At 37.4% G+C, this 14,743-nt stretch overlaps 1 protein-coding gene across 1 annotated transcript; it reads right to left on the reverse strand.

The window, feature by feature from the left end:
* Positions 1-284: 284 nt before the first annotated feature.
* Positions 285-4,842, reverse strand: LOC118439032. Its single transcript, XM_035860046.1, has 3 exons — positions 3,360-4,842; positions 2,715-3,009; positions 285-852 (listed from the first exon to the last, which is right to left on the reverse strand). The coding sequence occupies exons 2-3, from the start codon at positions 2,951-2,953 to the stop codon at positions 399-401; spliced, it is 693 nt and encodes a 230-aa protein (XP_035715939.1). The 5' UTR covers positions 2,954-3,009; positions 3,360-4,842; the 3' UTR covers positions 285-398.
* Between the last annotated feature and the right edge of the window lie 9,901 nt (positions 4,843-14,743).

The raw sequence follows: 14,743 nt of genomic DNA on the forward strand, positions 1-14,743 counted from the left end.
ATATGAATACATACCACCAAATGCAGAGTTTTGTATGGGGCCATATCATTTAATTAAAATCAATTTAGTGAAATAAAAAATGACAATTGTTTGTGTGGCCTTGGTTGCCAAGCAGGGAGAAGTATTTAGTATGCAAATGCATTCTAAAGACATATATTCGGAGTGACAGGAAAATGTATGTACATACAGAATGTAATCCAGTATTTGAATTTCCATCTAAATAAATAAATTCTTATTTATGAATAAGTCAAAGGAAATATTCCAACCAACTCCACTAGATAGGATATATTTTGAGAGTTAACTTGCTAATTTATTTGACAGATAATTTGCATATAATTTTACAGATAATTTGACTGATATACTTTGGTCGACCTCGGTTCAACATAGAGGCCTGCTCATCATTCTTCGTCCTGCTCACGGCTCCCTAAGGGTCCAATCTTGCCCTGAAAGGGTCCTCGTTCATATTCTGATCGTTTGTTCTTATCCGTGAGTCGGCTTACATCCACGTACCATATTTCGTCTTTGAATTCAGCAAATTCAAAGGTCCCCCCAAATATGTACAGTCTCTTTAGCTTTTCCGCGTAAAACGTGGTAGTCAAGATTAATCTTTCTGAAGGACCACCACTAGTGCCGGAAACATCGATAAACGCCGTTTCATTTCGACGAGTGTCATAGTAATAAAACCCCGTCCGGTAACTTCCATCTTCCTCCGCGTATGTCGAAAACAAGTACACGTTTCCCTTACTGTCTCCTGCCGCTGAGAACGCGCTCCCCCTCCATGCACCCATCCTGGGTGTTTGCACCAGTTGAGTTTTGCCTCTTTTTATGTCGTATTCCACAGCGACATCGTACCTGTTGGATTTCATGAGAATATTGAGTAACAATAAACTGATAATGCAATAATGCATTCCCCGTCGGCGCGCCAACCGAGGAGGATTTGCTCTTGCACGAGCTCCTCTAATTTTATTTAATTTTATTTATTTTTACTCTAATTTAAATTTAATTTAATTGGTAATTGCTTCAAATTTAATTGGCAATGTGTGAAATTCCTTCGTTATCAAACCAAACAACTGTGTCAGTCAAAAATTGTATTTTCAAACCTTTATTTTTAAGTATTTTTACGATCAGAATTACCACGTGGCTTTTGCCAGTGTCCACTCGGTTGGTTGGGGAATCAAAATTGGTTTGTATTCAAAATTTGGTTGGTTTTTTTGTGCAATTTTTTTCCCAACATCTATAATTAAGTATTATTGTTTTCTATGTTGATAAAAATTCGAATTGGTTAATAATTGGTTAAGTTAAGTAAGTAAATTTTGTTAATTAATGTCCTAAATTTACTGACGTTACTTTTTCTCCGCGCTGAATTTGTACTGCGCAGTTGAGAACTGTTTTGAAAGTTCACTTGATAAATTATTGATTTGACGTCAATTAAAGACGGTAATAGTAATGGCTTAGATAGGATGTAAACTGTTGAAACATGCCATGTAGCTTATTTGTAGTGAAATGTTAAGCTAGAGCTACCTTCTTTAGTCTTAATCATTGTTACCTGTATCTCATGGTCATATAAATCAGTATAATAAATATTATTATTATTATTATTATTATTATAAACCGTTGCAAAAGAAATGTAGCAAAGGGGTGAAAACACACGGAATTGTCTTTGTGGGACGCCCACAACGTCTTTCAGCAGTTTCCCATCATTATCTCACATTACCCCACGTCTCATTTCGCCCCGCTTTGACACCCCATTCGCGTAGTTCTAACGTACACGACCATACCTTTCAATAGACACCCCACATGACAAAAGTCATTTTTTCGACATTCGACACCTTCCACACGGTCATGGGGTCGTCGCACGTCGAAATGATGGCGATTTCTGAAATCCCCGCTCGAAAATACGTCTAAAACGGTGGCAACAACAAATTCGCCAATTTTCGACTTTGGCGTCGTCTACACGGTCACACGGTCATGGCACGTCGAAATGGAGGCGATTTCTGAAATCTCCGTCAAAAAATACGTCTAAAACGGTGGAAACAAAAAATTCGACACATTTGACCGTTGGCGTCATCACCGTGGCGCCGTGACCTTACGACTTACTGATACAACGCCCATCTTCGAACTCATCCCGTCCCCAAAAATTAGAAAGACGTTGGCGAAAATCGGATGTCGAAATTCGAACCCGTTCTAAAGTTATCGTGGATACAGACGGACGGACGGACAGACAAGACATTTCCATAAAGGGGTTTTCACCCCTTAATAATGAGAACCGGAATCACTTCACACAAAGAAAAATTTGATTTGGATAAGATTCTCAGCGTTTGTAGAGCTGATTTTTATGAGTTCAACGGCACCAATAATTTGGAATTACTCCACCCCCTCGCTGAGTGGGAGGAGCCCAAAGTTGGAAAAATTCGCTCCGTCTGCGATTTTTAGTGCAAAGGCGGGTCAATATTTTTGAAAACGGTTTTCACTAAAAGTTTCCTAATTTTGTTCCCTACAACCGTTTTTGACTGGTTTTTGAAATTCGCAAAACGACATGACATTTAAACCACTCTGTACAAACGTGTTTAATTGGAAGAGTTCAAGAGTCATCGTCTCCTTGAATTTAATTTAATTAAATAAGCCACCGAACTGCGACTGGCCTGATAAGTTTTTATTACTTTTTATAGAGAATATCTTTCACTGGGTAGGCGACTGGCATATTCTACAAGTACCTGTTTGGGTGCATCCACGTGCCAAAGAACAAAATCGATCTGTCCCTTTTCACCAGGGCACAGCCTCCCTTGAAGAAATCTTGGTACCCTTCTAGAACCGGCAGTGTCACTTCCCTCGTGATGTTTAAACCGCTCGTACTGAACTCGTAGATGGAAGGACCTTTGATCGATCCTCCATGGGTGACAAGGTACAAGGTATTCCGAGCACGATTTTTGTGTTGAGGAAGATTTAGGTACATTCCACGGCTGTTTCCTTCGGGAAGAGTGCCCACCACGCTCACCTCGGCTTCCCTACCTAATTAGATTAGTTTAGATGCTTATAAAAAAATACTAGTGTATAAGCCCGTCTTCCGCCGGGCGAGAGCTTATTATTTATTTTCGCAAAAATTAAGTCGGATTGTTCATAATTCAAGCAAATCATTTTTTACTTTTATAATTAGGCAGAAATGCCTGTTGGCGAGGGAAGTGAAACTTTCTCCATTTTTACTTCCGTCACTGAAAATTACTTTCACTTCCGTTGCAGACAAACATTTACAGCTTATAATAAAGAAGATATTGCTTTGTGTGTCATGTGTGTAAACGAATTTTTAATGAACTGACATCTGTTGACACGTAAATAAATGATTAACATAAATATAAACATACCTTCCCGGAACTTGTAGATATAAGAAGAGTCATGCAAATATCCCCTTCCTCCAATGACGTAGTGATTTCCTTTCCCATCGCTGCCTGCGAAGGGTCTCTCTACCCCTTTAAGTAACTCTCCCACAACTTCGATAGTGTCTCGCGATAAAGAGTACTTTAGTATGTCCTTGGCGCATGCACTTCCTCCAAGGTACCCTCCAATTATGTAGACCGTGTCGGTAGCCGTGCTTTCGCGAGCTGCGCGGGGATGACGACGCCCTCCGCTCTTAACATGAGGAGCGTTACGAGAATTAGAAAATATGTCATGTTGAACATTGTGTGGCCAGAAAAGAAGTGGACAGAATTTATGCTTATGTTCTTGAACTCATACATAGGTGACAACTTTATTCCAACGATATCAATTGACGTCAAAGTTGTTAATTTTATCACAAAAATTAAACCACTCAATGATTATACAAATTTAATTGATTTATTGCATCATAGCCAACACCCTTTGCACATTGTGAATGGTTACGTAATATTGATAATCGTAAAATCGTAAAAATAGATAAAAATTAATTATTGGTCGGAACATAGGTCAAAATATTTGTCGACTTTCCATGATTATATCCCACAATGGGATTCCCACTTAAAGTTGAAGGACTGATTTAGAGTTGAGTCTGTTATCGGAATTTTGGGTAAGGTGTGTAACCAAAACGAAGCCGAGTCATTAAATAGGTTTGGATAGGATGAATAAATCAGAATAAATTCGTTCGCTGTCGGTTCGGTTGCATATTTGTTTGAGTCAAAAATTCGGTTTCGGTTCGATATTATTTTTCCGAACGTTTGGGTCGGTTGGAATTTTTACGATTGGATTTCTTTGCATATGTTATTTACTTTATATATAATTCTACAATTAATGTACATTAAATTGGGCTTTTATATATATGCTGCAAATGTGAATTTAACTTAGCAATGCAAATTTTTAAATCGGTAATTTCATATTTACTGTTTAAACAGGATTGTAGTTTTTTAAATATTACATACATATACAGTGTAACCTGATGCTTCCCTAAAAAGAGGTGGTGCCGGAAATATGCTCATGTATTGTGGGAGAGCAGTGACGAGCCGACTAAAAAACTCTTACATTTACAGAAATATATTTATTAACAATTAGAAAATTTAAGTATTTACAAAGAAGTATGTACATGTCATGCAGAGTGCATGAAAAAGTGAATGTAGGAGTCAAAAGCTAAATCCTAAGTGAAGTAAATTTTATATCTTAGGGAGAATGAAGAGAGAATCTAATTATCTGGTGTCTCTGTTACATCCTGTAGCAGAGACACCCTTATCTCTAGAGAGAAAAACTCCTGCCTATGTCTACTAATGTCTCTTCGAGTTCTTGGTGGTCAACCAAGAACTCAAGTCAATTAAATATTCATGGATATTTATTTTGAAGGACATATCCATCCAGGTCGTTGATCAGACGAGCCTGGGTGGATATGCAACAGATATATTGCGTAATTTAGAATGCAGGTAAGAGATGGATTTTACTTGTCAAATAGTTGCGATTGTGCACTGGCATGTTACAGCTGTACACAAATAGTGAAGTGTGAGCAATTGAGTGATTGCAGAGACGTGTATACCAGCAAACGCAGAGTTTTGGATGGGGCCATATCATTTAATTAAAATCAATTGAGTGAAATAAAAAATGACAATTGCTTACGTGTTTGTGTGGCTTTGGTTGCCAACCAGGGAGAAGTATTTAGCAGGCAAACGCTTGCTACAAACACATATGTATTCCGAGTGGCAGGAATATGTACATAATTCAATCAAGTATTTGAGTTTCCAGTTAAATAAATTCTTCTTTAAGAATAAGTAAAAGCGTATCATATTCGATATCAAACTCACCTTTACTTTTTTGAAATTGCACATTTCTTTAAAATATGTGCATCAACTTAAAAATATACCCAGAAATTATCTACATATTCAGAAAATTATAAACCATAACGAAAATTACAAAAAAGGCTCAAATTTCGAATGAATATGAGAAGGAAGTTTTCGACATGTATCAAACTCCGATTTTTCACCGACTGTAATAAATTTACCAGAGTCAGTGATAAATTCATCTGTATCACCTTATCGGTAGACTCAAACACGTTTACTTTAAGGTACAAATCATGACAGTTTAGATAGCTCAATCCTACATTTATTGAAAATTTGAAATTCCCGGTGTGACTTGTGTTTTTATTCATTTTTGTTCATTTTATGCGTTCATGTGTAATTTATGCATGAAAATAATGACCGTACTCACTTCGCATATCTAACTCGCATATATCGCAAATTTAATATAGCGACATAATTTGCAAAGTTTTACGAAAGTTGCGAGATTTCGCAAAACTTTTGGTGAAAAACGACAGTAATTGAGCATGTTATTATTTCGAAAATTTATCCTCCGCATCTCCTGTCATGGAAATTAATGACATCTACATATGTAAACAACCCCAAAAAAATTTGTGAAACTTGATGAATGTAGTCTTAAGCATGCCAAATATTATGCGCACAAAAAATCACTGACTAAAATATATAGGATGAAGTAAATACAGTAAAGTTTCAATCGGATGGCTATGTATGTTTTGAGAAATTTGTGTGAAATTAAAATATATCGCACTAAACGATAAACAATAATTGTTGGTATCATTTTTCATACAAACAAAATAATCTGGTAAGAGGTCACTCATATTATCGGAGATAACTATACATCTGTGAATCTATAAAAAAAATTCCACCAGTTTGTTACCAAATTGTTAATGTATGCCTAAGTCCATCCAGGTAAAATAACATATCATTCGGGATGATCAAACCTTTTATATCGTTCCTCGTCAATGGCATGATACCGATTTAGTCATTACGCCTTAATTATTGATTACGATAGGATATTATGAAAATCTTAACTATTCATAAGTAATTTAAATAGCGCGTACTCAAATATCGGAGTGATTTATGGCATCTTCCCGACGTATGTAAATCATCCTCCCACCATGACTTATTTCAAAAGTCAAACTTTATTCTTTTTCTCGTAGGAGATAGCAATTCTTGTAGTGACATCGAGTTTGCGTCAGAGGTCGACGCCGACAAAATTTTCGGCGGCGGCGGTGCAAGTTTTTGGTGATTTTTTGGCGGGGTCGGTGGCGCGGCGTCGCAATGTTAAAGGAATAGGAAATCAAATTTTTCGGCGGCGGCGGAGCGTAAAATGCATCGGCGTATGTCGGCGCGGCGACGTGAGATCGGCGGCGTCGACCTCTGGTTTTAGTCTCGTGACCCGAATATTGTTATTGCATCATTCGTTGCAGGAATTGTTTTGAAAATGAAGGTCGCGCTTCAGAAAGGTAATTTCGTCGCATTACAACTTAATTGTTTCTCCCGACGATGTTCTCTGCCTTTTGCCGTGGGTTGCCAATTCTAATCCATATTTTTGATTTGATGCTAAATTCAATTTTGCATTACAATACATTTGAATTGATAAAATCAATTACCTCGAGTTTCAATTATGATTTTATTGAATCTTACTTTAACTCTAAACATGTTAATCTACTAGGTCTAAGAATACAACATGCAAAGCCACAATATTATTTAACGATAATATTGTGTATATAATATATAATATATAAATTTGTAGACTATCATTTCGTTTAGCAGTACTAAAATCTTCTCAGAAGATTCATATAACCTTACAATGCAACATATATCCAACCAAGGCGTTCATCCCACTCACTGCAACCTTCCCCAAGATCGTGATAAATTTGAAGTTTTCTCCTACGAACCCGGCCATCCCAACCGCAAGGGTCACCGCACATATTATGAAAGTAGGTAAAATGAACTCAAGTGATACATCGTTCAACTCGTGAAATGTGGGTTGCTCCCTCACGTTTCCAAACATTCCTTGGACAGCCTCAAAATATTTACCCTTCTTAAGCAAGAACATCTTATGCCGAATAATATACGGTATGATCTCCATTTTGGTCCACCTTTCAGTCATCCCGGACTCCAGCATGGATCTTATTCCCATCCAAAAGTAAGTACTGAATAAATTTAAATTCACAGCCTTGAAAATTATTTGTCGAAATGGTGAGTCGTCAGTATTGGTGCCCACGTAACGGTCTCCCGCGTATTTAAATATGCCCGCGTACATTTCTTGCCGATGCTTCAAAATAAATAGTGCCATCATGGGACCAGAATTTGCTGAAGGTCCTTTTTTGTACACCATGTCGTGCACCGACTTATCATTTATTGACAAGAGCTTTGACTTAACTTCTGTCAAGAACTTGACAAATTTGGGGGTTTGTCCAATCGCAGTGATTAAATTCGGAATAACACTGTCTTGAAGATAGGTTCTAAAAGTACCATCGCGCTCAGAATAATAGTCCAAGGCTACCATGGGAATATTCCAATCGACCAAATCCCTCACTCCCTTAGGAGTTTCTGGCGGAAGCAGAACTGCAAGGCCGGAATATATCGAACCCTGATAATAATTAACCATGAGGAAAAAATTCCCGAAAAACCATAGAAAAAACAGAACAAAGGCCACCTTCCCCCATTGGTAGAACCCTCCTGAGCTATCACCGGACTGGCCCAGAAATATACAGGTTACAGTAATCATCTTCTCCATGAAAGCCACAACGCAGGAAATGACATGTTTCCCCTCTCCCTCATGGATCATGGGCACGTAGACACTCTCGCTGTGTCCCCTATATGCCAGGAAAGTGAAAAACCCTGCAACAGTAATAATACTAATCAAGAGACAACACCAAGTCTCGGGCTCCAAGGGGGACAAGAAAGTGTCCACCCCACTTGCCGGGGATGGTAGGTCGGTCATTGTTAGGAAATCAATTGTGCTCAGTTCCACCTCGTGAATGATGTAATAGGGTTTATTGGCAATATATGTATAATTCGTGTATACTTGAAACATAGTCCCAAAATTTTTTTCGTCAGTTGTTTCCATTCCCATTTTGTGTTGAACTAAAGTCAAATTATACTTTTCCGTAATTGTAGCCACGGGGCAAAAAGCGAAGTCAATGATTTTATCAAGTGTTTCCTGCAGTAGGACACAGTTTTCATGCACATTTATCACAAGTACAATAATGTATTTGTGAAAGTCCTTGTTCTGAACGTCCCAAGCTTGACGTATACCCGTTGACGACAACGTGTTCACCTTCGTGAATGTAATTTCGTCACATGTCAAACATGGAACAAATAGAGACGGGTCAACCCCGCTCAAGAACACGAGTAACTTCAATCCTCCTAAAAATGTAGGATGCCGTTTGAGACAATCCAATTCCTTGAAATCGTGTACGTAACCAAAAACAAATTCTTGTCGCCCAGAAAAATTAATGGTTCTGACCAAGTCTTTGCACTTCTCCCTCCACGTAGGGGATGTTACCATATTGACGAAAATAGCCTTAGATCTCGCAGATTTCTCCGTGTCCCGATATCCAATCGACCTAAGCATGCTTAGCAATGGGACGAAATCCATTGTTGTCAGGGTGGACTGGTTCAGGACGTAATGTATCATCGGGCTGTGAGAATTACCAACTTGGACGTCGTAAAAATAGGGGAAGTCTCTCTCCTTGTTGAGTACCTTCTCCCCATCACGTGTGAACATAAAGGTAAGATCTGCATCGGCAAATATGCCGTGCCATTTTGTACAATCACAAAAGGACGAGAATATAATCAGCAGGAAGCAAATCCATAGTGGTCTGGACATTGTATTGTTTCAAAAAAGTGAAATTTTTACCAGAGTAGAATGCTGAGTTTAAACTGGTAGCTCCCAAATCTACCAGTAGTGAATATTTACAATTACACTCAACAGGAAAATCGATTACCATTTCCTGCAAGTTGTGTTTCATTAAAATTTTCCATTTAGCGTTTCCTGTCTTATATACATAATTACAATTCAGAATTCAAATAACACCAACCGAAAGACTTCGTGCTTATAATTGGTTTTGTTGAAATATTTCCTTAATTATTATATCTAATTTATAGCAATAATTTCCTTCGAAAACATTGTTCCTGGACTAGGAGCCATTTTTCAAAATTTCCAGTAATAAGAACTCATAGTCTTAACTAATCGGTTTGTCTATCCAACAGCGTATGCCGGGTTGGCTTAGGTTGTGCCAGTTTTTTTTTGCGCGAGCGTTTGAAAATTTGGTATTTGAGTATTGAATTAATAATTTATTCATTCATCATAAAATGAATGAATGTGAACATGTACCCCCCTGATATCTAGTTTCCATTTCCACCTTTCTAAATAATTTCATTCCTACTTGACCAATTTTTTTAGGCAGACTAATTTAATCCTGGCTATTTTTCCAAAGTGTGTATTTTCGAACAGTGACTAACGAGTCGATAAAACGCGATAAATTTCTTCCCACAGAGGTAACATTCGTTTCCCTTATCTCCGCCGTGCATACGAGTCACGTGTCTCGTGAAGCTCGTCTTGAACCACGTTTCGTACTCGCATTTTTCACAAGAATAAATTTCATTCTTTAAATGAGAAGACCGCTTGTGATACCTCAAACCCTGTCGAGTCGTTACTTTCTTGTCACAAAGGGCACACTGATAAGTGGATGTCACCCGTTTTCCATGCGCATTCCACGTGTGATTCCGCATTCCAATCTTGAACAAGAAAGTTAGGGGTAAAAGTCACATTTGTAAACGTTTTTGGCCGCTTTCGCTGCAAGTATTCTCTGAAACAAGATCAACATTTTTTAACCTCTTTTTTAACAACGAAGTATACACATTTGTGTATTATTTTATTTTTCCATTCACGACGAAATACACAAATGTGTGTACTGCAAAAATTTCCTTGACACCAAAATTTCTTTAAAGAGATTATCCATTTCTTCGGTATTTCGTGGAAAACTATGTAAATGGTGAAAAGTGGATTTTTTCGATATTTTTTTTCCAAAAATTTTGGAATTTTCGCTCTACCGACCAATGTTAAAAAGTGGATTTTTCATGTTTTTCGTCAAAAACTCGAATATCAAAATCCAGTCGAAAGTTATAATTGGTAGCTACCAGGTATAATTACGAAATCAGAATCGTACCGAAGGGAAATTTTATTTAGAAATTAGTAGTCCTAAAGAGGTTAATAAATTGGAATAATTAAAATACTTAAGTACATAAACTGAAATTCATTCAATTAAATTAATTGATCACCTACCTGGTGAGACTTGAAAATATCGCTACTTCCGGGCCATTCTAATCTGATGACCCACGTTGTCCCCATGTTAAATCTAATGTTGTCCCCATACTAAACCAGCACTTTTTGAATCTGAAGCCTCAATGTTGTCCCCGTCTAAGTTTGGCAACGCCGCATTTGGAAGTGTATGGGGACAACATTGGAAGCATGAGGATAACATGGTTAAGGTTAAATACTACGATAACTACACTCGCCGATCAGCGCGGAATGTATATATTTAGAATGAATAATATGTGAAATTGAAGCCATAAAGTTAACTATGTACACACCTACATAAATGCGAAATACATTCCAAAGTAAAATCTAAAATATCTGTAATCTTGCTTAATTGTTACGGGTCTAGGAAATTACCAGCAATTTTGTACTAGAAATTTCTTGTAAGCAGAATTAGCTACTAGTGAAATTATTTATAAACCATTATTTACTAGCCATCACCTACTACCGATTTGATACTTACAAGATATTTCATGGCTTAACGAAAACTGTTGATTGTGAAATTATAATTCTATTGAATTTATATTCAAAAACTAATAACCTTGCTCATCTGATATTATTAAGTAGCTTCAGCTACTTTATGTGAAGACTTAGTCTGTCTGTCTGTCTGTCTGTCTGTCTGTCCGTCTGTCTGTCAGCAGGATATCAGGAGAACGGATCGAGATAATCGAAATCGGTTTTCGCCATCATACATAGGACCCCAGGGGGAGGATCCTATCAACTTTTGGGGGCAACCGGACCACACCCCCTTTGGCGACAGGGGGTGTGGTCGGGGCAAAATGAGATTTTTAGTGCAATTTAATCTATAGGTGAATTAGAGTAAAATTATGTGTTCCGGAGTTGTGCCACACCCCCTAGGCGCCAGGGGTGTGGTTGGGGCAAAATGAGATTTTTATAAAAAATTAATCTATAGATGAAATAGAGTGAAATTAAGTGTTCCCGAGTTGTTCCACACCCCCTCGTCGCCAGGGGGTGTGGTCGGGGCAAAATGAGATTTTTACAAAAAATTAATCTATAGGTGAAATAGAGTGAAATTAAGTGTTCCCGAGTTGTGGTGGGACCGTTTGGGGTGAAGTACGTCTGAAGCTACTTCCGTATGCGCGTTTGCGACGGTTTATTTCTCTGAGGAAAAACAATTTCCACACTAATTATAGTACCAGTTTGAGAAGTATACTTAAATTATTGGCATTAATGCTAGAGTAAGCAATTTCGTATTTAAATCAAAATTCTACAACCAATGCACATATGTAGATCTCAATAAAATTTGTAAAGAAGAAACCGTGACTTTTTAATTAAATAGGTCCAGAATTTTAACGTCTTTTCCATTACTTTTTTAAAAATTGATCTTGAAGCAGCTTTAATGCTTGACGCGTTTCGCATAGGATCGGGTGGTTCCAAATACTTATCTTTGGATTATGTCAACAACTTATGGATTATTTAAATTATTTTTGTATGTCTACTTATCCTTTAGTACTTGTTAATTACAAAGATTCGAAAGAAAGATAAACCCCATGGTTCTCTCTACCAACCATTTAACTAATTATCATAATGTTCCCCAGATAATTTAGGCATGCGACAGGAATAAACTTGGAATAAGTACTACGGTAAAACTACGGAACGGACCCGATTAGGGATTCATTCATACACCAGAGAAATCGTTAGTTTAAGATTGTCGCTTAAAAATAAATTATAAGAGCTTTATACGTCATACTAGTCGCGCCATATGTAAAGATTAGCTAAAAATTGTATTTCTGAAATTACCCTTAGGTTAAAGAAAATAATTCCCAAATTCCCTATGAAATAAATTTCCGGACTAGTGGGAGTTTTGAGAATTTCAAAATTCCCAAACGGTACAACCCCAGTGCCGAAATTGCGAAATGTGTCGAGATATGCGAGATATCTCAAAAGTTCGAATATACTGAGGGTTAGTCTAGATTATAGAACGTGTAGCAATTTTCCCATATACGTTAAACAATGGCGCCAATTCCAAATATTCGAAACTTTTCTGGAAGCTCGGTTAAAGCTGCACCGTGACCAAAAAGCTCAATTGTGAAATTTTAAAGATGGGTCCAAAAATTGACCCCAAAGAGCTCCATGCCGTTAAAATAGTTTGCCAACCAATAATGACGTACAAAACAATACTAAACCAACTCCAGAATGAAAAAATTGTCATTTCTAATGGCCCAATGTCTAAAATAAAGGATTCAGTTGAAAAAAGGAACCAGGCAAGAAATTTGATGGTGCCACACTCGTCTAACGCATGCCCCCCGAACTGTAAGAAACCCGACGCTCGTAAGAAAAATTGATGTGGACAAGGCAATAATTTTTTTCTCAATTCAAAATCAACTAGATAGCAATGAAGTGTCAGGTCCCTGGGCGTACACTGAACTGAATTATTCACCAAGATATGCACAACAACTTCAGCGAGGATCAGAAGATATGAGGTCGACGCGAAACTTTTTCTCTGACAACGCTCGGATTACCGCCCAGTTCGCAGCCATTCTATTTTTAATATTCGGAATTTAAATTATTTTGCATAGAGATAAACTAGTTACGTCCGGTTATGTGCCTTCAGTGCTTTAATTCTGATTTGAAACTTCAGATCGACACTTTTTTCAAATTGACATAAAATTTTTTTTATGCATTTTGCAAACTTTTGGATGAACAGTGGTTCAAAGAAAATCTGCTGCCGGCTTTAAAAGACTGGATTTTTGGAAATGATAACTTCATTCCTCATGAGAAAAGGATTAGGAATACGATGAAATTATTCAAAATATCAAAGAACGAATATTTCGCCCAAAAATTAATAGTTTTCGACACGTTCTATAATCTTGCCTAACCCTCAGTACAACCTTTTAAATCCAAAGACACCCCATAAAAGGACCCATAATGGAACTTCATTTTTAACCATCATTAATTCAATAAGTTCAACCAATTGATTCCTGTTTGTCTGTGCCAGTGAGTTTATCGTAGTATTTAACCTTAACCATGTTGTCCCCGTGTTTTATAAACTTTCCAATGTTGTCCATACACTCCGTAAATCCAGTGTTGCCAAGTTTTTTTATGTGGGGACAACATTAGGTCGTCAAATTTTAAATGACCTAATTTAACGTCGGGACAACGGCGGTCATCAGGTCATCAAATTAGAATCGCCCCTACTTCCGAAGCTCTTCCCACAAATTGAACATTTATATTTTATAGGCTTTTTCCTTCGTGTGGGTAGAAACGTGTCGGAGGAGATGGATTCTTTGCTTAAATTCCTTGTGACAAAGAGGACACAGAAATCGGACCGGATTTTCGGCATGTTCCCTGGAAAAGTGTATTGCAGTTCGAAATCGATTCGAAAATCATATCGAAATTCTCGTCCAGAAATGTTTTGCCACATGCCTCAAATTTACACGGGTATCGTGGTCGTTTCGTCGTGGAGTGAAAACTGGTCGTGTGTCGGGAAAGGTGGGATTTCCTGCTAAGATCTTTGCAACAAATTGCGCAGATTTGTTTCAGTTTATTGGTGTGCATTTGCTGGATGTGGAATTTTAAGGTGAAACGGTGCTTTAATGTTTTCTGGCAAATGGGGAAAACAATAGAACTTGTTCTTTATCGGTTTCACTAGTGAGAATATTTTAGATTAAATTATTGTTCACCCACGTCGCATTTAACTGGAGTATTTTCGCCATGTGTGACCACGTGGCGTTTTAGACAGCTCTTCGTTTTGAAACGTTTTGAGCAGTGGGAACAACACTCTTTGTTTTGGCTAGATTCCATTTTTAAAGGCCAAACAAATTTATAAATTATGATTCTTATCTTACTTAAATCATTAGGACAGGAAATTCCAATTTATGAATTGTTTTCCTAACTTTAAATTAGCGAGAAAAACGAAACTTTAACTTTTTGTCTACACGGAATTGAGTGGTTAGATTGATGAGTCATTCCAAAATTTTAAGATGGATGAAATATTGATTTGTTGAGAATACAACTAAATAAATATTGTTGAAAAAAGTGATTAGAATGAGGATGACGAAGGTTGAGATTATTTAGTGTAATCTTCCACACAACAGACTTGTCACAAGACTGACACCAACGAATCAGGTAGTAAAAGGTACAGGAAAGGTTCGTCTGGACCCCATAATCTGGGCTGGCTCCACGAGCT

Source organism: Folsomia candida, unplaced genomic scaffold (genome assembly GCF_002217175.1).
Source record: "Folsomia candida strain VU population unplaced genomic scaffold, ASM221717v1 Fcan01_Sc029, whole genome shotgun sequence".
In the NCBI taxonomy this organism is placed as follows: Eukaryota; Metazoa; Arthropoda; class Collembola; order Entomobryomorpha; family Isotomidae; genus Folsomia; species Folsomia candida.